The sequence below is a fragment of the Ptychodera flava genome, chromosome 2, assembly GCF_041260155.1.
Source record: "Ptychodera flava strain L36383 chromosome 2, AS_Pfla_20210202, whole genome shotgun sequence".
Classification (NCBI taxonomy): Eukaryota; Metazoa; Hemichordata; class Enteropneusta; family Ptychoderidae; genus Ptychodera; species Ptychodera flava.
In genome coordinates, this window is record NC_091929.1 from 50,722,829 (window position 1) to 50,747,355 (window position 24,527).

A 24,527-nucleotide genomic window follows, 5' to 3' on the forward strand; every position below is an offset into this window, starting at 1 on the left:
CTTTACATACCCATTCAAATATGTCGTTGTAGGCGGCAGCTCCAGAAACCACAGAATACTGGGTTACCACCTTAGGGTGCATCAAAGCAAATGTTTTGCAGCCTCCCTTGAAGCATTTTTTTTCCTTCCCTCCTGCAGAGACAATTTTTTCCGGTATTTGGCCGGCATCAGCTTTTTTTCGAAAACCCTCCAGCCACCAAATCAAATGGGACACCTAATACAGGTTATTTGATTTGATGGTTCATTCATTATAGAGGGACGAGCAATAGTACATAGATGCATATACCAATTCGGTAAGCAATATAATGCTTACATATTTGCTAAAACAGCTTCTGCTAACATTCTCCCTGCTCTGAAATGACGTTCTATTTTCACGATATGACAAGGGCACATTTTTCGCTCTGCATGGCTCAACACCTTGGTTCCATGCGTGGTTGAAATACGCTATGCCATTGTGTCAGCCGTCATGGATCACTGGTGCGGAATGTTTTTCGTTTATTTTAAGTTAGCACAGGTGCAAATATTTAGGTGAGTGACCATAGTTCAGACAAACTTCCCAACAACAAACACTTCATAACAAAATCAAAGCATTTATATATACAGGATACAAATACGGTTTCGATGGCGTAACTCTGACATTTTAAATACAAATGCGCACAACAATAGAATAGAAGTAAACCTCCATGGGAGAATTTTTACAACATTTAGACAGCAAAATATTAGTTCTACGATGTACTAGATATTTATTAGCTGTAGATAAGATACAGAAACAGGCTTCAGTCTGTGGACCAAAGCATATTTACTTTGATCAGAATTTACATCCTATTCTGTGTTCTCTCAATATGAAAGCTTTTAATCGCATTTGGCGAAGTTCAATTACATCTACTCTTGCACTTACTGGTAAAAGAGCGAACAAGCAAATTATTACAGTTCCCGTTTTCATATTTTCCAAATGCTATGATCATTAAAGAAAAATAGACAAATTTGCATGTCGAAGTGACTATGATGACTGGGTACAGTACGTTGAGAGTTCTAATTTGAACTGAATTTTGTATAAAATCAGAAAGTATTTTCTTCACCAAACTTGAAAATGTCATAATAGCTACAAGCAAGATTTGTAAAAACTAACTTCTATTTCGGAAAATTAAAGCGCCACCTAAACATATCTCATCGTCCTTTTCATAAATATATCATGTGCTATGTTCATTACAGAAAAATAGGCAAATTTGCATGTTGAAGTGACTGTGTTCTCACCGTGATGTCGCTAGGTGACTGGCTACCGTATGTTGTGAGTTCTAATTTGAACTGAATTTTGAATGAAATCTGAAACTATTTTGTTTACCAAACTTCAAAATATCATATGATAATACCTACAAGCAAAATTTTAAAAAACTAACAACTATTTAGGAACATTAAAGCGCTTCCAGCGCTTCACAGACTAAGGAAGTAAAACTTGAAAAATGGAATAAAAAGTCAACAAATGTGACAAATATGACATGCGATGTTGACCCGAAAAGGTGCAGTGTTTGACCCGAGAAGGTGCATAGTTTGACCCTACAAGATGACTTGCAAGGACAAATCAGACCAGAGTAAAAGTCTCCTTACATGACCTAGTCAATGAATAATATCGACAGGCAGTGTCCTGAGTGACCGAAATACATGACAGTCGGAACTGAGTGGCACTGTGGCCGTCATATATTCTCAAGCAGCCCCACTGTAAACTATCCTAGGAGAGTGTTAATGAAAGCACACATTTGTTCTTGCCCTGTGTTGTTGATATCTTCGTATCCACTAACAGCAGGTCATCATTGAATCGAACAGAAATTGTCATTCAAATCCAAGATCAAGGCATAAGTGGATGTCAAGGTCACCAGTTGCATTCAAAATCGACAGTTATATGCAGGAACTGTTGAGATGACGACGAAATTTCTGTCGTGGCACTTGGTATGCGTGATAAAACGATGCCATATTTGACCTATGGTTGCCCGTTTTATCACACTATATACCTATTGGCTATTTAGTTTTCCCATGGCTAAAAGGCGTTGCATGTGTGGGATCAGATCAGTTGAGATAATAATACCCACTTTACTTTGTTCAAGCCCCAATCCTATATGATATTCTTAGGTTGTCTGACCAGATCTTGTTTTTAGACATTGCGTATCAAGCAATCTGCCACGACTCAGTGCTTTGGGCCATATGATCATGTTGTTTGGTTTAATAAAAAAACATTTATGATTTTGTTCTTCTCATCGGCTAGTTTTGTCCCAAAGGAAGCACTTCCAATTAAAAGACGTAGACATAGGGAGCCTTCAGTTATTGCATGGTGGTTGGTAGGGGAATTCAGTGTACTCCTGTAGCGTAAAATGTGACCCTCGCCTAACCTCATGTCTAAAATGTGACCCTTCCCTTGTCCGAAATTCTAAACCTTAATACCCCCGAATCACTGCAGTATTCTCCCAGGGAAACTCTGAAACAGTATTAGCTAATTTACGTGACAATTTGTTTAACTGTTATTTAAGTTAAGGACAGAAATTACAGAAGGGAAGGCTTGTTTTTATCATGCAAGGATTTTTTAAGGATCATGCATATGCGAGAGATTCACCATAATTTGCTCATATATGAGAAGGCAAGATGATACTGAAATAGTGCTTCACTCAAAATATCAAATCATAATACCTAGTCGTCTATCAGGCAAACTATTGACAATTTTACCCCAAAACAAGCTATATTCGTACATTTATATATGATTGATAATATATGTAAATGTATTTATTTTGCTTGAAGTGGTAAGTGAAAAGTGCATGTATGTAAAATAAATTGGATTTTTAGATTCCCTCGAAAACGTTTTTTTTACTGTACATGATGGTAGTCTATGAGGAAACTATAAATAATTGTTTTCCAATACAAAACTAAGTAAATCTCTATTTTAATGGACATTTGATAAGTGATATCAATGAAAGTGGTGAGAGTAGGGTGGTTACAAGTATATGTGTGTATGTGTGAAAAAAAATGATTTTTTTTTCGCCTGTGAATCTTGTTGATAATGTATATGTGTTTAAAAGAATGAATGTATTCCGTTGGTGACTTTCTATTCAGGAAATATCACATGAGCAATCGAAGGTTTGGTCGCCAAATTATCTTGGTTAAACGTAACCCTCCCAAAGAAAGGTTTATGAAGAGTGACCCTCCCCTTGGAAATTTATCAAGAAGGTGACCCCATTTCAGAAGGCTCCCTTACTAATGTGGTGGATGTATAATCTTTGAGCGAGTAAGCTTTGCTGTTGAATTGAAATGGCTCATTATCTCCGTAGCAAAGATTGATTGTTTGTTAACTCTGTTTGTTTGAAAGTTGATTGCGAAAATTTTCCTTTAGGAATGCATACGTGGCATCGTTATTCCCTAACATAGCGTTCCAAGGCTGAGAAAAATATGGAGTGTATATCTTGTAACACAAACATACTTGTTTCAAACTCGCCAACCTGAAATATCTTAGCATGTGAGCAAAGCCCTGCAAGTGCAATGTGTCAGCTTTTGTTAATTATCGACCAAGATCTTAGATCTCATTTCCTCAAATATATGATAATTCAAAAAATACACAAAGTTCGTGACTTACCTTTCCTATTTCTAGACGCATATAACAGAAAAAGACGCACAGCTGTATGTCGACATAGAAAGAGACAACAATAGTCCAGGGTAAACTAGGGGACTGGTCAGCGTCTTCAGCTTGGAGACGAAGGATCCTATGAATGTCACACTGATTTTTAACTTCGGTGATTGATGAGGGTCACCATGTGACAACAGTTCAACATGTGCTTCGGATCCTTGACAAAACCTGCTTAATCTCTAATATAAAAGAAATAGGAATTGTTCATTGCCCTCAGTTGGCCCGATTTACGAGAAGACGGGTTCCAGAATTGCTTAGGCAAGATATTTATGTGACAGATAATTATATTTTTCTTTAGATTTAAGATGAATGACTTTAGAGATTAAAATCATGCAGTGAATAATTTTTATATCCCAGAATATTTTTGATACCGCGTTTTACGGGATGGATACTTATTAAAATAGAGTGACCCCCTCTTTGCTATTCGAAAAATACACGACCCACCCCTTTGCAGTTTTCATATTTAAGTTTAACCCCTTCCGGCCCGGCTATGATAACTTAACGCTCCCTTAGTTGCGGTGTCAGGTTCGAGGGAAATATTCAAATTGTTTACAGTTTAATGTAATATCTATATCTAAGCGGTAATTGGACGAGTCAAAATTCACTGAGGGGTGGATGTGAATGGCCTTCAAGGCGGTTAAGCATTTACTTCACTGACACGTTGGAATTATCTTCGTACTGACAGCATAGCCTTGGATGTACACACGACGATTGGAAATACAGTTTCTGGCTTTTTTAAATTCACAGTTATCTCAAACACTTTCTATTTGCCACCGCGACATATATGCCATTCCTCGTAAGAATGTCAAAGTTTTATCATGTGAGGGACTGCTTTACAGGTAAAGTTTTAAGCAGTAGCAACTGTTTGTTTGTTTGCGTTTTCCCTCACAGTAACTTTCGACGACTTGCTTTTACAACCCTATGGGCCAAATCAAAGAGTAGCGAGTATTAGTGTGCATGACTAGTTTTTTCCACGAACTTTTCCAGCTAAGATATAATCTGAACAATGGGTGTATTCTGCTTTACAAGTTAATTGACCAGATGGTTCATTCATTATATAGGGAGACTAAAACGAGCAATTGTGCATAGATGCTGATTTATATGCTGAAACAGCTTCTGCTATTAATTTCGCAGCTCTGAAAAGACGTTTTATTTTCACTATATAATAAAGGCACATTTTTCGATCTGCATGACTCAACACCTTTGTTTCCATGCATGGTTGAAATACAATATGCCATTGTGTAAGCTGTCACATATCACTGCTGTGGAATGCTTTTCCTCTATATTTAGTGTGCAGAGGTACAAATATTTAGGTCAGTGACCATATTCCATCATGAAGGTCTCCTGCTTTCCCCGCTCTATCGGAGTATTTATTACTCAAATAAACCAAGCCTGCGTTGCAATTGAGTTTGAAAGCATAGCATAGCAAATATTCGGTTGAAACTCTACCACAGCCTTAGGTAACCACTTATGGTAGACAAGCTCTCGGCCCCTGTGACCAAGAGCCCATTTTTACATCACATGGGCTGTCAGCCGGTATCAAATGGTGTTTCCTCTGGCAGAGACCCTTGCTCTTCCTCTTTGATTAAGAAGACTAGTATGCCACGCCGACATAAAGGACACCAATACCTTAGGCCGAGCGCTGGCTTTTGAACTTTCGTCATGGATACAGTCACAAGTAGTTCAGTGCTGTTGCTCTAGGTTATGCCTTGGTATGTGGGTCAGACGGCAAAACCAGACCCACTCACATAACAAGATAAAAGATCTCTAGCTACAGGTAGCACAAGATGTCTAGTGCAATCCAAGGGTGCAATCACGTTATATCAATACGCACAGTGGTTACGTACCTGGTATTTTTGTACAAACTTTAAACTTTAACTTTAGGGTCTTTACTGATTGTCTAATATTGTCCTGTATTATAGTGTACTTGTCTTTTTGTTCTGTTTTGTAATTTTCATCGTATGGCTATTTTTCAACCAGACTTAACTAAAGTGAACAATAATAGAGATAACAGTTGTTTTTTTTATTTTTTAAGGTCGACTTTCCCACAGTGTCTCTTCGCATACCTCCTAGTTAAGCCTGTCTCGTAGCGAGACATTTCAAAAGAATTAATGAAAACACTTAGCCTAAATCTGCCTGATAATCCTAAAAAGTCAATCATGTTCTTTCGGCCAGCAAATGTCAGTCAAATTGAAGTAACCTGTGTCATGTTTGAGTCGAGTCATTAATTAATGTACACAAGTGTGTGGAGACTTTCATACCTAATCTGTCATTGTCGGCTCTCCACACAGTGCCCGGATCGCGAGAGCTGCACAGAGAGTACTACGAATACAGAGGGCGCCCTTCACAGATTTTTAGTTCATGTGTTCACACACGTGAGCTAATGTCGTAGCGATGTCTGCCTGTCTGGCCCAGTGTGTGTCTGTGTGTGTGTCTGTCTGTCTGTCTGTCTGTCTGTTTTTTTTTATTATGACTAAAAACGCCTAAACGAATTCAATTCAGATTTTGTAGAAAGGTAGTACATACTAATTGCAAGAACTGATAAGATTTTGGTTAGTGTGGCTTGCATATTATTGAAGTAATGAAATATAATTTTTTTAAATATTGATTTTCTACTGAGACAGTAATGACAGTGTCGTCGTATAACATATTATACCAACAAATAATGTACAAAATTTCATGAAACTTTTAACAGATGACAATCTCAGAACATTGTAATGATACTGTGAGTGTCATGTAAATTATATGTTAATTTGCGTATTTGATTGCAACAAAATTTGGTGAAACCATATACAGATATTGATCTGATAGATATATATCTAATTGTCGTGTGAATCCCTAAGCAGTGTCAAGTTCAGAGGTAGCTCATTTGCATATTTTATGAAGAATTGGAATTTGTAATATAACTCAGAAATATCTGCACGAAATGTGATTAAATCCGCTGCAGGTACTGATCTGACAGATATCTGACTTTGTTGTGAACAATTTAGTAGTGTAGAGTCACTGTAACATGAAGACTTGCAATTTACGATGGACGTAAAGAATTGCAATTCTCAACATTAAACATGAACAATTCCAATTTTAATGAACGTGAAGAATTGTAATTTTTAACATTTAACATGAAGAATTCAAAGTTTAATTTGAAATTAGAACATAATGTAGAATGGTAAAATTGAATTCAGAATATAATTCGAGTTGTAAAATTGTATGAAGAATATTAAAATAGAATGTCAAGTTGTAAAATTGAATTAAGGTTAGTAAAATGAACATAGTAATTTTAGTATCGATAGGGCACCAAATCTAGTCAACTCAGGCGATATATCATATCCATATTTGCGGTGTTGCAGAACAATATTTTTATAACCTGCAACATCTTGCAGCGTCTTGATATGCCAAAGACGCATCAAATGGACTGGTGACTTTCTGTCTCTCAAGCGATATTCACATTATACTTTTAATGAAAACAACATGTGTGGCATACAACAAGCACAATTTTCATAATTTTTCAGCAAATGTATAAATAAAAGTTGTAACCCCGTAGACCAAAATGCACTCACTCTTCGGTGTACTCGTAGTCCCGGTTTCTATGCATGCACTACGCACATACATTGTTGTTGAAGTATAAAAGGTATAATTTCACAGAGAATGCATCGTAAACTTTTCTAAGAAATTATATTAATATAAAATATTCATGTTTACAGAAACTGATTCCCATCGAATTTCAAAAATCGCTATACTTTTACATCGTTGAAAAGCCTTGACGTACGACAAAAACGTTCAAAGAAATGACATTTACAATTAATTTCAACCTCAAAACATACGTACTATAATCAATTATTACATAAATAAACTATGGCAGTCTAGTTACCATGTTCATTCTTTAACGTAAGTGGCGACGTTGATTGAAGACAAGGTAATTTTTACTCAGGCCATCAAAGCTGCCTTTAAATGATTTCCTATTTTTTTTGAATTACTTAGAAAGACTGTTACAGTAGCATCTTTAGGTAGGCTGGGTCACATTGTTTACTTAATAAGGGTAGCAATCACCATTGTCGCATTCTTCCTCGGATATCATTGCTACCCTTGCTGACAAGAGTACAAACGCAAACAGATGATGATGACACTACTAAAAGATTGATGAACGTTATAATCTGTCAATATGAATGGACGAATGCCAGTGATTGGCGATGGTTCCATTTCCATTGACTGCAAGTTCAAAAGTTTGTAAATAAAGTCTATAACACTTTCATTTTATGAAGCATTTTCATTACATCCGTGAAATTTAAGACACACGTTGTAATTAGCAATGCTGTCATAGGCGAATTTAGATTGTTATTCAGACATTCTAACTTTGCCAGTAACAAGCAATTTTTAAAAAATTATTAATAATCGATTGCTTGCTTTCTGTCTCTTCGAAGTGCAGCCATCTTCCCGTAGCAAGTCATTTCTAGGCTGCTGTGCCCTTATTAAATCTCAAACCTTTGATCTTTAACACTATTGCCTAATACAAATAGCAAACCGACAGAAGTGACCAATTAGAATGATTGTGTAAACAGTATTTTACTGGAAATCTACATTACTCATGTTTGGCCCCTTAGTCAGGATAATCTCACACAGCTGTGTGTGTGCTACGACTGTAAAGGGAAATGTTTTTGTTATTTTTATATAATTTATTAAACACTTAAAACTACTACACTGTAAAAATAGCGGACGCCAGACGCGTCTTTACGCGTTCAAAATGTAGATGTCAGTGTTCAAATTTGAACGGCTAGTGTTCATATTATTAACAATGGTGTTCTAAACCTGAACACGTAGTGTTAACAACCATCTCCTTCAAGTGTTCAAAAACTCAGCATGACAGAAATTTTGCAATACTGTAAAACAATTAACAATCTTTAGTGTTTTTTACTTTATTATGGCTATATTAAATTTACTGCTGCATCGCTGTTAGGCAAACGTACACGGATTTTGATGTAACGAAAATCCCACTAAGTGAAAAATATCTCCGGTCTAAAATTACTGAAAGCATGTTTTTTCTAAAAAGAAAGCTATACAAAATAATTTTACACGTTTATTACGGGTTAAAATTTGGAAATTTGGAAAAGAAAATCAGATAACCACCATGAACGTTTTAATTTTAACATCGGCGTGCAAGAGGCGTTCTACTCCTTAACACTTGGTGTTCAAGTTTGATGCCTCTTCTTTCCCGTCATGCATCAAAACGGAAGTTGCGACATTTTTCTTGTAAACGCACGCTGAAGTCGTGATCGTGCCGAAGAAAGACCAGAAAGGGTAAGTTTTCTCTCCAAAATAGTAAAATATGTTGAATTTTGAAGAATCTGTATTATTATCCTTTGAAATTATTTGTGTAGCACTTTGGAATAGCTAAAATACGTGAAGAAACCTTTTTTTCTTTCAGTGGCTTGTATACCATACATTAGCTGTAAATATGCAGCGGTGTTTTGGGCCATGGCGTATCGATCGCACTCGGGTCAAGGGTCATCACCGCAAAACTGTAGCGATGACCCTTGACCCGAGCGCGATCGATATGCCACACACCGCTGCGTAATCACAGCTAACACATGTCTTTTAGTAATCACAATCGCATATAAAACATTAGTTAAACATCGCAGAGTGTACACTCTATTGTTTCAGCATATGAGAGTTGGCCTTTCTTTTACTTTTCATCAGTTGATGGCAAGAAGAAGCCAATATTTTGTAACAGTATCGAAAAGAGGCACTGTATACCAAAGTCACCCCTTTTTCTTAACCTAATAAGGTCACCTGTCTTTCATTTAAAGTCTCATATCGCCATAATACCTATAATTGTTGTATTTTTTTCAGGATATGAAAAGTTGGATTTACCTGGTAATCGAAGAGTTATGGTGCAGAAATTGAAGAAGATGAGTGTAGAGGTAGCTGTATGGAAACAAGCTTGAGAACCTCAGTTCATCTCTAATGTAGATTTAAACTTCCGAGGGTCAGTAACTCAATTTGATAAGTTTCTGTATTTTGTTCTGAATTTATCTAAGCTTTGGTAGAACGCCATGATCAACTAAATGTTAGTGGATAATAAGTTTTCAAATACGTGTAGTCTCCCTTATCAGATGCAAGAATGGAATGAAGAATTAAAGCAGAATGCGACAGAAAATTCAGAGTGAAAAATGTACACTATGAATTTCTGATTTTCTGAAATTTTCACTCTGAATTTTCCGTCGCTTTCTGCTTCAATTCTTCATTGCACCCTTGCATCTGATGAAGGAGACGTCACGTCTTTGAAGGCTTAAGCTCCAGTAACATTTAATTGATCATAGCCTGCTACCAAATCTTAGATTATTTTGTTTTTTAGATCAACACGTCTTTTTTTCTCGATTTGTTACTTTTTTAGCTTTGCTTTCAGCGACGCAGAGCTTATCTAATAGGTGAATGTGAGGCATTGTCCTCAAATTTTTACATCCCAAGCTTTTCTTCAAAACGGCCAGTACGATTCCTTTAATATTTGGAGTACAGGTTCCCAGAGATTACCCTAATCATATGTTAAAGTTATGGTGAAATACGCAAATTTGTATTTTTGAGGCGAATTTTGCTATTTTTTGGGCAAAAATCTTCTTCTCTCTTACTGGTGGTTCGAGGTCTTCAATATTTAGTAAACATGTCCCTAAGAATGACCTTCGTAAAATTTGTGCTAGTTGTGATGAAATTTTCAAATCTTTATTTTACATGGCAATTTTTTTCGTTTTTGGTCGAAAAATCTTTAAAAATCTTCTTCAAAACTACTTAATGAACAGCTTTGATATTTTGACATAAGTCTTTCGGATAGCTTTTCAGATTGTTCGAATTATGCAGAAATATGCAAATTTGTATTTTTGAGACATAAAAGACATTTCAGACATTTTCAAGATATAGGGAATTATCAGAATGTGATACATTCAAGTTATGATGAAATCTGCAAATTTTTATTTTGGGGGTCAATTTTTACCATTTTTGGTCAAAAAATTTGTATCTTAAAAATTACCTGTCTGATAGCTTTGATATTTGCTACACATGTTTTTGGGATGATCTCAATTTGGTATGTCCAAATCATGGTGAAATCTTCAATTGTGTATTTTTTGCAGCTTTTTCCCATTTTTGGTGAGGCCATTCCGAAGTGAGCTGTCAGAGATCCTTTCACGTAACACTGCGAGCTCATTCCACGTCTAAGTCGCTTGTTGTATTGCTATATTGGTGTTGAAATGGGTAACATTTAGGTTCTTGCCATTGGTTTTAGACTGCAGTTTTCTTTTACAAGTGAATTTAAGTAAGGACTGAAATTTCCAGGTTCAACAGCAAATGCTTATTGACATGCAGAACAAAACTTATGAAACGAAGTCAAAATTAGTTAATGTGTTTTTAATTTCTGAGAAGTAGAGTTTTGAAATGTCACAGATTTATTTCAGAGTTTATTTAAAGGTATTAAAAACCATCGAATCTTCTCGTTCATGAAGGACTTTGTTGGACAAGGAAATGGGTTTACACCTCCAAGGACCCCTTTACCCACTTTCTGCATGTTGTGTCTTACTGTGACACTTTGTGACAACTTGACATGTTGTGCATTATGTTATGTTTACTTTAGTGTGGACAACTATGTACCATGTGCGTCAGAGAAGCCGTGACTAACCTTTTTCCAAGTTTGCAATTGTTTATACAAGAGGAAATGTCTCAAACTATCTTACAAAAACGGAGTAAACATTCATACGAATACTGTTTTCAACGCAATAAGTAAGACAAATTTTGAGCTTTTTCAAAATAGATATTTTGTACGTTTTTACAAGTATGAACATATAATGTAATCCACAATATTGAAGTTAAACCTGTTTTGTCATTGCTTTGTTCATATATTTTGAAAACGATCGGCAGTGTTTATAAAGATTTTCTTTTGTTTATGTTTTGATAGGAAGGTGTTTACATCGTTGGTGTTTTCCTCTGACAAATTTTACAAAGTGGCCATGTTTATTTTCCCATTTTACACTAAATAATTGTATTTTACTCAACTAATTTTTGTGTATTTTTAGAATAAAATAATTTTACTGAATATCAGTGGTCCGTTATGTTATTTTCAGGCTTGAACACCCCCTGAACGCCAAAAGTTAATGTGTTCAACAAGTGCATATCATGTGTTCAATCCTTTAACACACTTATCGTTGAACGGCGTCCATGCGTTCAAAAAGTGTTACAGCCCTTTGAACGCGTAAATGCGTTCAAATTTTTGAACACATTTCATGTGCAACGTGTGTTCAGATTTGGAACACCATGTGTTCAATATCATGTCTGATGAACACATAGTGTTCAAAATCTGCACACGTGTGTTCAAAAATTGAACGCTGGTTGAACACATAGTGTTAAATTTCTGAACGTCTGGACGCGTTCAAAAAGTGTTACAAAAAGGCGTTTAATTGGTGTTCTATCCTTGAACACTTAACTTTACAGTGTAGCCGCGGACTTTTTCAGTAATAAGCTTAATTTCAAATACTAGACACAAAACAGCAGATTTTAAGGATGACGCGTAGGAAAATATAACAATGTATTGAAAACGCTGGACACTTTATGAAGAAAATAGTTTTTGTTTGGTTCAAAATAACTCTTCCACAGAACAATTTCTATAACTTAGTATAGCCCACCAATCTATTTGTCTTCTTAGATGCAGAATGAACTAGAATAAGTGATTAAACGATTCAAAAGAATTCGAAACAATAGCAAAGCCCATTCCTGCTTCTAATATCTCCGTCACGTTTTAAGGACAATATTGATTTATGCTAACCATGTTCAGAGTAAACTTTAACATGGCATACTTAGCTCAATAGACGATGTACGGTCGATTTGCCAAGCAATTGAAAAATTGAAGAAGAAGCAAGAGCTATACACGAAACAATAGCAAAGCCCATTCCTACTTCTCATATCACCCTCAAATTTTATGGACAATATACGCTCTATAATGAACAAAATGGGGGGAACTAGCCGACGAGTCGAATACTTGAGCTTTTCAAAATGCCCCTTTCCCGCCTCAATTCCATCTTAAAATGTATATTCATGTGCATGTGAGAAGTATTAGTGCAAATATTTTAATTATTTGCTTTAATTTGCGTAGAACAACTATTACACAAACAGGAATAAAATTTCGGCTGTCAAGCACATTTTTGCAGCAAAAGATCACAGTTCCTCCTATTGACTCATTGCGGTGAAATGTTAACTCTTCTCTAATCCCGACATTGGGAAGTATTTTATTTGCGAGATGCAGGACAAATTTTAATCACGGAGTTTAAAAAATTGTCCGAACAATCTATTGAACAGCCAAGAAATGCAAGGCCCTTTGATTTCAAGAATTCCTCGAGGCGCTGTTCGTCTTGACCTGATAGTAAGATAAAAATCATCACTTACGAAGACGCCACATCATATTCAACAACTGATTTCAGGTGGTAGCTCATGTCAACCTTTCATCAAACATATTCATACCAAACAAATGATTAGCGCCTTTTAAGTCTCCTCAATTCTGCCATCTCAGTGCAATCACATATCACATGGAAATTCAATGAGTAACACGTAACGAAAATTACTAACAAAACCGTTTGAAAGAATGGTCAATGTCGGTGATATGAAATGATTGCATCACTGGCCACGTTCACCTATGATCTATAAACTATGTAAAGATTATCTTGAGTATAATGCCAAAATCATGTAAGTTTCCATCACCATGCCAACATGATATATAATAGGTCAATAAAAATTAAGCAACTGCTTGCATGATTTTAAACAAAGTAAAACAGTGATAGCGTTTCAAATTGTGAAGGTAAGAAAACTAAAAACTATAATGCATTTAGCCGTACCTACATCAAGCGGTACACATCGATTAAATTTACATACTACGCCAGTCAAAACACAAGGAAAACACACAATATCACCACATAGCCCGCACATTATTTGGAGAGTGTGATAGTTCATCTGGATGTAATTCCAATGGTATTATATCAGACCTATATCCATATGTCACTCAGAAGTAAGGTTTAGACAAAGCTGTTTTACTTTCTGTTACTTATATTGCATCTGAGGGATTACTTGTATCTCTTATTGAAAATTAAGAAGGCAGGTTTATGCACTTTAAGGTGACAATGATCGGTGTCGGAGATTTCAATGCAGGACGTGGTAATCAAGACTATTATGTTATATAAAGGAGGTTATTGGGAAGGGATGCACACGATGGTTTTTACATACCGAAAAAATCACTGGTGGTAAATAATTTTGGTCTGTTTGTTGTTCAGTAAGCGTACATTTTCTAAGTGGAAGAGTAATGGGTGATGACGAAGGTGCGATTATACGTATATAGCCAGTCGAGGCAGAAGTATGGTTGATTATGTATGTAATCATGTGATTTGTACCGCCAAATTCCACATTTTGAAATACTAGTAATTGATGACTCTGGTCATTTCCCAATGACATGTCTTTTTTAAATTATAACACATCAGAAGGTCAGTCTCCGTCTGTTCGGATTGGACGTATTTCAAAGATAGTTACAAACAGACGGAAAGAAACGGAATTTATATCGAGATTTATATGGACACAATTGGTGATAGACAAGTTATAAGAACTGCTTACTTTGCTAGACTCTGATGTAAATCATGAGTAACTCTTAAACAAATTGACCGCTATTTTTAAAGAAGCGGGCAAAATTGCACACATTTTCATCCTATTCAATTCACAAAATGTGTTATGTTCATCGAAAATAGGCAACATGGTTTGATCAAGAATGCAGAGAGAAGGACATTCAAATTTCAGTGGAGACCTAGTTATTATAAACGTTCAAAGGCCAGAAACGAATTCACAAAAATTACAGAGAAAAGGAAGCATATTGAAAAAGTATGCAAAATAGTAGCCCGAAAATCAGCACATGATGTCAATTTAATAGTGAACATTCTTTGAGTGGTCAAATACAGAAAAATCTTGCAAGAAGACACCAACAGATATTCCTAGAGCACGTACTGTTCTACTTTGTTTAATGTAAGTGACGAAGGAGGAAATGAACCCGATGAAAGCAATCCAAATCATCAGCAAACATATCTGTTAGATTACGGAAAGCAGGTTGTCATAGATGATGGTTATTTGAAAGCCCTCATTACAGATTAAAAAATCTTAGAAACTATTCAAAATTTGAAGAAAAATGAAGCACAAACAGAGAATTTTATACATCAGCACAAAATTTACTGTAACTCATTATATTCTAAATAAGCTTTAAAATAGAATTTATGTTACTGACATTTTTCTTCAAAATGGAAAGGGCATTATTTTGCCACTTTACAAGAAAGGAGATATAGGGAAAGCAGGAAATTGTAGATGTATTACTATGTTCAGTGATTTAACTTGGGTATCGTGAAAAGGAGTGTTTATTATTGGTCAGAGAAAACAAATAACATCCCAGTAGAACAATATTCTTTTCGTATCGTATTATTTTTATTTTGATCCGTTATATTCCTTGCTATCCTTACGAAAGGGAATCTATTCTATCACATTATCATACATGCTATGCCTGTATTGCCATTCTCCCATTGTTTAGACGGTACTAGTATGAACCCGTATTTTAACTAGTGAAAATACGAATTATATTTTCACTGTAACCGAACTACTTACAGCTACGCGTACGCGTGACCTTCGCTTGGATGTTCACATACATGTAAAACTGCTGAGCGAATAGACTTGTGACACTCCAAAACGTCATTGTGAATGTGATTATGGTCAAAATTTTGTTTGCAGTCAGTTCATGGGCATTGCACTTAGGTACAAGTACAGTTGTACCAAAAACATACAAACAAACGCATTGAAAATGTGTATGTTTTGCCGACCCGACACCTGTCATCGTTCACGGCCAGTCCCATACGGTGTTTTCATGTCGTCTACTCTGCGCTGCCGAAGATTACGATCTCGGTTGACAGAACCGCTATATGAAAAGTTTCCTGTTGACGAGTTTAAGTATCTGAGTGGTGAATTACATCGTTTACTGCCATAAATGAGCCACAAAAATCCAACCGCACTGAAAATACTCGCGACAGACGATGTGCACATATTACATTCCCGATTTTTACAGGTCTGTCAGTGAGATTCACAGGTCATGATTGTGCCCGGTGGCACCGGTGTGGGTTTCGGAGACAATGTAAGATACTAGGGAAAGTAAAACTTTCGTTTACGTTGTCGTGAAAGAAAATTAGTTCTCTTTAGGCAAGCCAGTAAGGAAATATACGAGCAGACGATGAAAATACCTCTGAAATGTTTTATTTGTACAGCAACATAATCACGAACGAGTTACGACGCTACAGCTTACAGTATACTCACTTCACGTTTCCCTAATCCGCTCACTAATTCCTTTCTAAGATGGCAAATTCGGCATATTTGACGACTGAGGACATGTATAATTCTTGGAGATAAACTGACTGGTACGGCTATTATATCCATGTGCATTCATAGATGTCGCAGAGCTGCTTGCATTACGCTGATCAGCTGCTCGATCGAGTTTGAAATCGAACGTTGGCGCGGCGCGAGTATTTTGACCTGATTTTGGCCGGCCTCATAACTTTCACGAAGGGATGAGTGTATGTTTTCAAAACACGAAAACACACTCATTTTACACACTCCAGCCTATTTTTTACTTCCATCGTCATTTCAAGCTGAAAATAAATCTTCTTCAAAGTATGAAAACCTGTGTCGACATCTTAATATTTAAATTGTTCGCTTCAAAAGTGTGCCATAAACCCTCCTCTGAAGTGGAATGGCCCAAAAGCGGAATAATATCAAGACGTGATACGGTTGTCATCACTCCTTAGCAACCAACTTTTTATCAGTACAGCGATGAGCAAGCAAGGTCGATTTCAGTGGATTTCGTCGCTAATTTCGGAACGTCCGTAGGGAAACAGTCATAACCAAAGCATGCATGTATGATAAAGGGGTTATTACACGAAGTTTGGGCGATACCGCGTCGTATTCTCGTGATGTGTCCGCATTTTGACTCGTTGCTGCGCAACTCGTCAAAATACGGACACATCACTCGAATACGACGCGGTATCGCCCAAACTTCGTGTAATAACCCCTAAATATTCCACACTTTACCCAGCTCCGAAAGAATATTCATCTTCGTAGGAAATTTTTATGGCCTTCACAATATTTGGTTTGAATGTCGTTTTCATGTGAAAACAGTATTTCTGTAGGTATTTTACCTTCCTCTGTACGGTAGCTTATATCAACCTGTCATCATGCGTCCGACGCCTTTTCAATTCCCTTATTTCATCTTACCCGATACAATAACATATGACATGCAAATGCAACTCAGATTTTGACATTCAATTTATTGTATTTCTTTTAATTACCCACGCTCTTGTTTCTTTAATAGTTACAATAAAGCGTATGGGAATTGATACACAAGGATGATCGAAAGTTTAAAAATACTGCATTAGCGTACCAATCAATTCCTGTGTAAAATCAACAGAACAACATGATGCAAATTTCCAACAACAAAAATTTAATTTATTTTATGAACCCTAACAGAATGAACTGAACTTAGTAGATGACATAGGATGCTATAGTATTAAAATAAAAATATATGTTATATCCACTTAAATGTCAATTTAACCACATCTAAGTGTATCATTTGAACTTTTGCCTTCTTGAATATAAAGGTTATGTGCACGTTTTATCCAGAAGAAATATAAGTATTAGTGAACTAATAAGGTACGGAAGCTATATTAGACTCGACTCAGAAATTCTCATTACTTTCGCTTATGTTATGCATCGCCGTCGGAAACCGTCAGAAAACAAATTTCGATGTACCACTAATTCTGTGTTCCATTTCCTCAATATACTTAAACAAACTGAACGTATATGAAGCGTTTTGCCCAAGAGATCTAGTACTGTAATGTGCCACGGGGACATCTGTATACTTTGGTCTATCTATCTATCTATCTATCTATCTATCTATCTATCTATCTATCTATCTATCTATCTATCTATCTATCTATCTATCTATGCGTATTGTAATATATGGTATATTGTGTACTGCAATAGTAATAATAGACGATTGGTTTATTTTCCAAATAGAATGACACTCTTAATTAAATTAAAAACTGTACTTGTGAAACAATTGAGGAACATCTTTTCTTTCCTACAACTATTAGTAATGAGTCGATTACGTTTAGGTTCGATATCTGCTGGCTGTATTTTCGGTTGGATAAGTCTTACAATATCCAACCTTCAACCTTCACTTTCTACCAAAGGTGTTGACATGTCATCATTGACATGAGAACATGGCGGGGGAGAAGGGGAAGCCATATCGATGACTGCAGGTACCATTGCGCCCTCCACGACAATGTTGTCATGCTGTCGAGATTGTTGGCTTGTATTAGACCTGGACTGCATTTTTGCAGGTGGCTTCGGGTATGCCAATTGTTGTGCTTGCAGCTGTTGTAAGTGCTGTGGGCGCGCTTGCTGTAATTGGTCTTCTTCGCTCAGTCCTCTTTGTTTTGTCTGCATTCGATGCAACCCTTGTTGTGTTTGGTGAAGCAGTGGTTGAGTTTGGTGTATTTGCAGTGGTCGTTGCTGCAACCCCTTATGATGTTGTTGTTGAAATGTCTCGGGCTGTTGTGATGTCATTGCTTGGTGCAAGTGTAGCAATTGTTGCTGACACGGCACTACATGTTGTTGTTGTTGTTGTTGCAAACAGATTGAACATTGTGGTGGCTGGTGATGTTGATTCTTCGGCGGCTGTGGATATTGCAGACTTGACTGACTTGAGCAAACGCAACGCTGTGCCAATCTATGAGGACCTGTAACAAGAGGAGAAGACATGACCTTGCATGGTTGTTTTAGGCTATTTCTTTTATAGCGTTTACCTTCTTTTGAAATCATTAATTCCATCTCTGAAAGAATTATCTGTGACATATGAATCCTACAGAGACAAACTGGCATAGGCTTGATCAGAATATTCAAAGAAATAGTAATATTCATATAAAATCATGTAAAGTGAATTTTGTTTATAAATCGTTGTGGTATTTCATTAGGGTTGAGCTTCCTTTCTGCCCCGCTATACTTATAAACTATCTAACGTGTATTTATTATATTTGTTGTAGCAGTCTTCAGCTTTTCACATACGTTCTGTGGATGTAATTACTACGATTAAATACCACAACAATTTGGTTGATTATATTCACACTGAATATTTATGATATCAATGATAATATTTCTTTGACTTCAAGCCTACTGGACTTGTGAAACGGATGTTGTAAATACCATCGTTTTATATATTAAAAATAGCAAGATATAGATGGTCGATGCCGAATAGAGTGTCTTACATGTTTCCTGATGTTCATCCACAAAGTCGGGTGACGATGCATGTAGATTACTACTGATGGTTGCGTCCTCACTTGGTACTTCATGTTCCATAGCAACACCCGACCCCTGGATGGGATCATTGTGAGATTCCTGGAAAATTGACATTGAAAACATCGACAATTATAATAAGTCTAATCCACATTCATGTACTGCTGATATCAATTCAGTGGGACATGTAGCAACATGATATTCCAATCAATAGCAACCTTTAAAACACCTCAATCTTGTGGTTAATTTGTCATTATTTTAAAATAATATATTTTTACTATAACCCAAACGGGGTTATAGTAAAACCCCCGCACACTCGCGGCAGCATCGCCTAGCTGCTAGGCCTCACACAAATCCAGTCAGCTACCGTTTCCAACCCAAAAGAGTTGGTCACAGCAACCGACTTAGATGTTACAATCCTGTGCGCGACCGAGCAACACAGTGTGCATGGAGCAGACGACACACAGGCACAGTACAAACACACATATAGTAATCGGAAAATCACGAAGCTTTTTACTGAGATATCAGACAGACTCGGGTACAAGTAAATATGAGATCACTGCTATAGAATCACGCAGACTTGTGTGTCTCAAGCAGACAGTGTGTCGGGGGATATGAAATAAACAAGACTTGAACATGGAATGTGCATTGTAATGTTACATTGAACAGGAGTGCCAATAGAAAACTCTCATTTAATGCACAAGATAGAGCTGGCTTTGCATTTGTACAATCAAAATGTCTGACTGCATCAAGTGAGTTTAATCAAGAGTAAAGTGGCCGCCGGTGTTACTTACGATGTGTTGATTGGTCACAACAGACGGCTCTGCAACAGAAAGCTGACGAGATAATAGCAATAACAGCTTCTCCGAAGGCCACTGTCCCTAAAACAGCATCCACCACTAACTGAGTTTGCTAAACAAGATAAAACAGACATTATTGCGATACTTTTCGTTATTTTCTCTCCTGTAACAGCCTAGATAGGCAGCACGCTTAACATAGACCGGGGCATTACGCAAGTGCTTACACAAGATGTTGATTAAGTTTATGTAACGCGGCATAGGATTGCACTAACATTTATTTTCTTTCATCCTACTTGTAGCTGTAAAAGAACGAAAGTGACCATATTATTATTGTCGAAAACCCTGCGCTTGCAATATAATTCCACATTTCTTATAGGTATCCTTAAAAAATCGTAGAAGAGTTGCGATAAAAAGTTAGAGAGATGATACAGATTAGAGACTAAGATGACGTTACAAAATGTCATCTTTGTGGTATGTCATTTATGTAACTTTTTTGCTGTTTCATATGGTCACGTATGTTGTAAATGTTGTTGTATGTGCTAAGGCGTATTCTAGATTGACAAGACTCTGTAAGTTACATTTATATAGAGGATAAAACAATATAGGCTGTTTGCTAACATTAATTTGTGTTGGAAAGTCACATTTTCCCTTAGGAAAACTTCCCGTTCCCTTTTGTCAAATCCTTTTTAATCACAAGCAGTAAGCCTTAAAACTTACATGATCATATCTCCCGCGATGTATCGCCAGAGCACAAGATGACAACAGCACACATGAAAATAGAGAAGCTGACACTACCGAGAGAACCATGGAAGCTACCAGCTAAACAGTCAAAAATCACAAGAAAATAACAACCAGAGTCATTTGTCATTTCGAAAGAGTCACAGGGGTCACAAAGACACACGAACCTCACAAGACTGATCATCATGATTACTGCAGTGCATGAGTTACATATACTTGATAAATAAGCTAAATAGCTATTCACAATCCATTTGACACCAGGGATGAAAAATATCTTTATGATTTGTCTCATCTATTCGAATCAACATTTTAAAGTACAAATATGTGATGACGTATCTACTATACTGACTGTCTTTTAATTTATCCCTCGAGTATCAGCATTATATCAAAGGCATGTTACCTTTTTGCCTATTTGTCATTTCTGCAGGTCAGAGAGAATTGTTTTAAAAAGGTAACTTATCAAAACATACTCTGATAGATCATTTTCTCAAATCAAAAATCAAATTTCATCACCTAAAATGTTTTGCAAAGCTTGTACGAATTTTGTCTGGAATAACTACCGTGTGACCAAACTGTCCCTCTTATGGCGTATTGATGAACTAATTTATATCACCATTGATCATGCAATAAATGATGAGATGTAAGTCTCTTTTCTAAACACTTTTGCTCTTATATTATTATTCCTGAAGTTAACTCACCGTTGCATTAGTCCTGTTGGATGAAGATGTCATTCCTACAACGCCACTGATCATATACTAGAAATGATAAGGTACGGTTTAAAAGGACCATTATGTGAGGAAGCGATCATTTTTACAGGGCACCTTTGTGTATTTAACAATTGTACTTTAAATATCAAATATTACCGGTTTGAGTGGTGGTCAAGCAATTTCAGATCCCACGGTGGGTCTTACAAAAGTATTTTACATTTGAGCTAATGGATATGTTTATATAATTTGGTAATGGGCAAAAATGTGGTGCATTGAACACACAATATGTCTTTAACTTAAGAAATAACTAAAGCTCTAGTATTTATGTTGTCTTTGTAATCCTTAGCTCGTAAAATTGTGTACCTGTTATCAAGTTGTTACTTACGAAAAAACCACACCATATTCCAAGGCCAATGTAATACAAAGGACACTCAATAACTATCGCTGTCATTCCCAAAGCTATGGCGAGAAGGCCGAGGCCAATTTGACACATGCTCAACCCAGCAATAGTACGTTGATGGAAACCCGGTCTTGTCTCATTGTTGGATGTCGTCCATAGCTGTGATGCGTACATCTGCGGCACTTGAACGTGACCTTGCCTTTGTTGTAGATGTTGATGCTGCATTCTGAAGTAAAATCGGGCAAAATTTCAATCAAAGGTATAAAACACAACAAATTTTGTTTTGTTTTGTTTATGTTTTCCTCGACAGTAATTCAATCAAGCTGTTAACATGATGCAATGTTATACATCTTGAGAATTTGAAAGTGACTAAAACAGTAAAAAGTACTTGATTGAAAACGATATTACCGCTTGGATTTAAATTCTAGTCGATTAATGGCAAATATTTTCAATTTTGTTGCATCTTAACTGATTTCTCTAATCATGGCTTTTGTCTTCTGCTTATGGACACTCTAGACTGAACATTTCAAGCTCAGATTTCAACAATACTTAATCAGCGTATATTGCAATGTTGCCGAGTTCTTGACATAACCCGATGAAGTCCGTGGAACAGCTTAGACCCGACATATACAGCATTCGAGTATATCCCTCAATTGTCTTGTTCTTGTCATGTGACCCACGCCATGTTATGTGATAGAATGTCAAAATAGTGTTGACACACTGTCATAATTTACGTGCAAACAGTGACAACTTAGTATACTGGAACTGTTAAATGTGCACGTATCATAATCGTTGTCAAACTGATTCAAAATTACATACAATTGCAGCGATCATTTGAAAATATGAAATTCAAAAATTCACTGAAACATATTCATGCCTCTGTATCAACAAGCTGTCAATACTTTACTATATCACTGTAGCAAACTATGTGTTATTGTCCTTCCATTATTTTGACGTTTTCGATTACAGCCAAGCATTTGTCTTTCTCGATAACCTTTCCTATTCACAAATGTTAAAAACCTTTATGTTAGTATCCAATATTACTACTTCTTTTATTACCCTAGTTTGCTACACTTTGACCAATATACATTATTTTGTATCGTTAATGAACTTTCCACTGATATTGCTGAAGTCCTGTTATGTCAGGTAATTATAGTCGTTCTATTGCGATTTATAGTTACGTCATATGAAAACAGGATCCGACAGAAAAAAGTTACTTAATTTAAATCTAGATGTCTTGACAGGATAATTAATGATAAGCTTGTATGGTTGACGCATTTTGTGGTATCACATGGGCTGGCAAACATTCGAAATCATTGAGAGCGGCCCCGAGAACTTTGTATACAATACTAAAAAGCTATAGATGTCAGTGTTTAAACAAGGGGACGTAACCTTTATGTAATCTCTGAAAAAACATCATATGAGCGATTGTTCCTCCCACCGTTCTGATATTAACATGTCGAAACGCACACCTTGCCATCTCCCAGTACAATATTTGCACTCGTTTCAGTGAAAAATATACAGTCGATTCAGAATATGCTCTAAAAATGTGAACTTGATCATGATAACACTAAATAAATCAATAATGCTTCTGGAAACAAATTAACATCGTCTAGTTGGTAGTAAGAAAAGAAATCATTACAGGAGTGCAGCAATATTCTTCCCTATCTGATTCGCAGAAAGTCCAAAGTGAAAGGTTCCAATCATGCATATGTACTTAACATTTACGCAAGCTTCAATTGTTATCTCATTTAACCGTCTCATCTTCCATTCAAACTCCCCTAAAACACTGATATAGCATGGCAATACTCTTTTTATCAAGAACCTAGCTCTCGCAAATACGGTAGCAACGTCTTTCTTTAATGTCTACGATATAGGCGACAAACTTTAAATGTTACACTATGCTATTAGAGTTACAAAGTCTACTGTGCATTTATCTATAGCTTGGACATCTTAAAAGTGTACATATAATTTCAGTGGTGATGAATTTAAATGGATTTTGCAAAGAAGGGCGAGGGAGTGACGCATTGTGTCATCGGTAGATCACCATATATTCACGATATAATACAGAATAAATGTTGATTACAACACAAGCTAAAATATTGGCGTCATTTCTCTACAATGGTCATGGAAAGGTTTAGTATTACATATGGAATCAATGGCTATCAATATTACACAGCAATACTCAGTAATGTGGCATATTAGTTCAAACCTACCTTTCAGGTTGATACAAGGTCGGTCTACCTTCACAGTACTGGCGCCTCTACAGAAAATACGACAGCGTCACAAGTTTTCAGCTTGTCATCTCATTATTTACCATGGCGACCTTATCTATGTGTTTGTTCCTACTTCTTTTCATTTGTCACAAATTTGGTTACAATCACGACAGTCGGATAGTAATATCGTTTACGTATAAGCCTGAGCTAAAATCGCCTTCTTTTTTTATTCCTGAAAAAGTTCATCATCGGACTCTCTCTGTCTCTCTCTGTCTCTCTCTCTCTGTCTCTCTGTCTCTCTCTCTCTCTCCTCTCTCTCTCTCTCTCTCTCTCTCTCTCTCTCTATATATATATATATATATATATATATATAAACACTTATATATGTGCAGTCTGCCTATCTGTCTGTCTGTCTGTCTGTCTTTGTACACAGATATAGATATGAAAATACCACAATACTGCACAGGATGCACGAGTAAATAGGCGCTATCGCTGCCTATCGCCCGTCGCGAAGCAGAGAACGATGTGCGGAATCAATGTCCGAGTGTTGCGCTCGTAGTTAGGGAATTACGAGTTGAGAGGTACCAGTCTGGATCGTAATGCTTTCAGTACTGA

General features: G+C 36.4%; 2 protein-coding genes across 2 annotated transcripts in view; both read right to left on the reverse strand.

Moving 5' to 3' along the window:
- Positions 1–24,527, reverse strand: part of LOC139148903 (uncharacterized) — a 185,112-nt gene that overhangs the window by 30,089 nt on the left and 130,496 nt on the right. The window lies entirely within an intron of this gene.
- Positions 19,838–23,997, reverse strand: LOC139123641 (uncharacterized). The gene is made up of 5 exons (XM_070689813.1): positions 23,913–23,997; positions 21,682–21,922; positions 21,288–21,344; positions 20,569–20,670; positions 19,838–19,963 (listed from the first exon to the last, which is right to left on the reverse strand). The coding sequence occupies exons 2-5, from the start codon at positions 21,919–21,921 to the stop codon at positions 19,838–19,840; spliced, it is 525 nt and encodes a 174-aa protein (XP_070545914.1). The 5' UTR covers position 21,922; positions 23,913–23,997.

Bases quoted from the DNA above. Each gene is read 5' to 3' on its own strand.
- LOC139123641 (XM_070689813.1), bottom strand. From the start codon at position 21,921: ATGCAGCATCAACATCTACAACAAAGGCAAGGTCACGTTCAAGTGCCG. The intron at 21,345-21,681 runs GTAAGTAACAAC...TATCATTTCTAG, and splicing joins GAATATGGTGTGGTTTTTTC to TATATGATCAGTGGCGTTGT. The intron at 20,671-21,287 runs GTGAGTTAACTT...TTGACTGTTTAG, and splicing joins CCAACAGGACTAATGCAACG to CTGGTAGCTTCCATGGTTCT.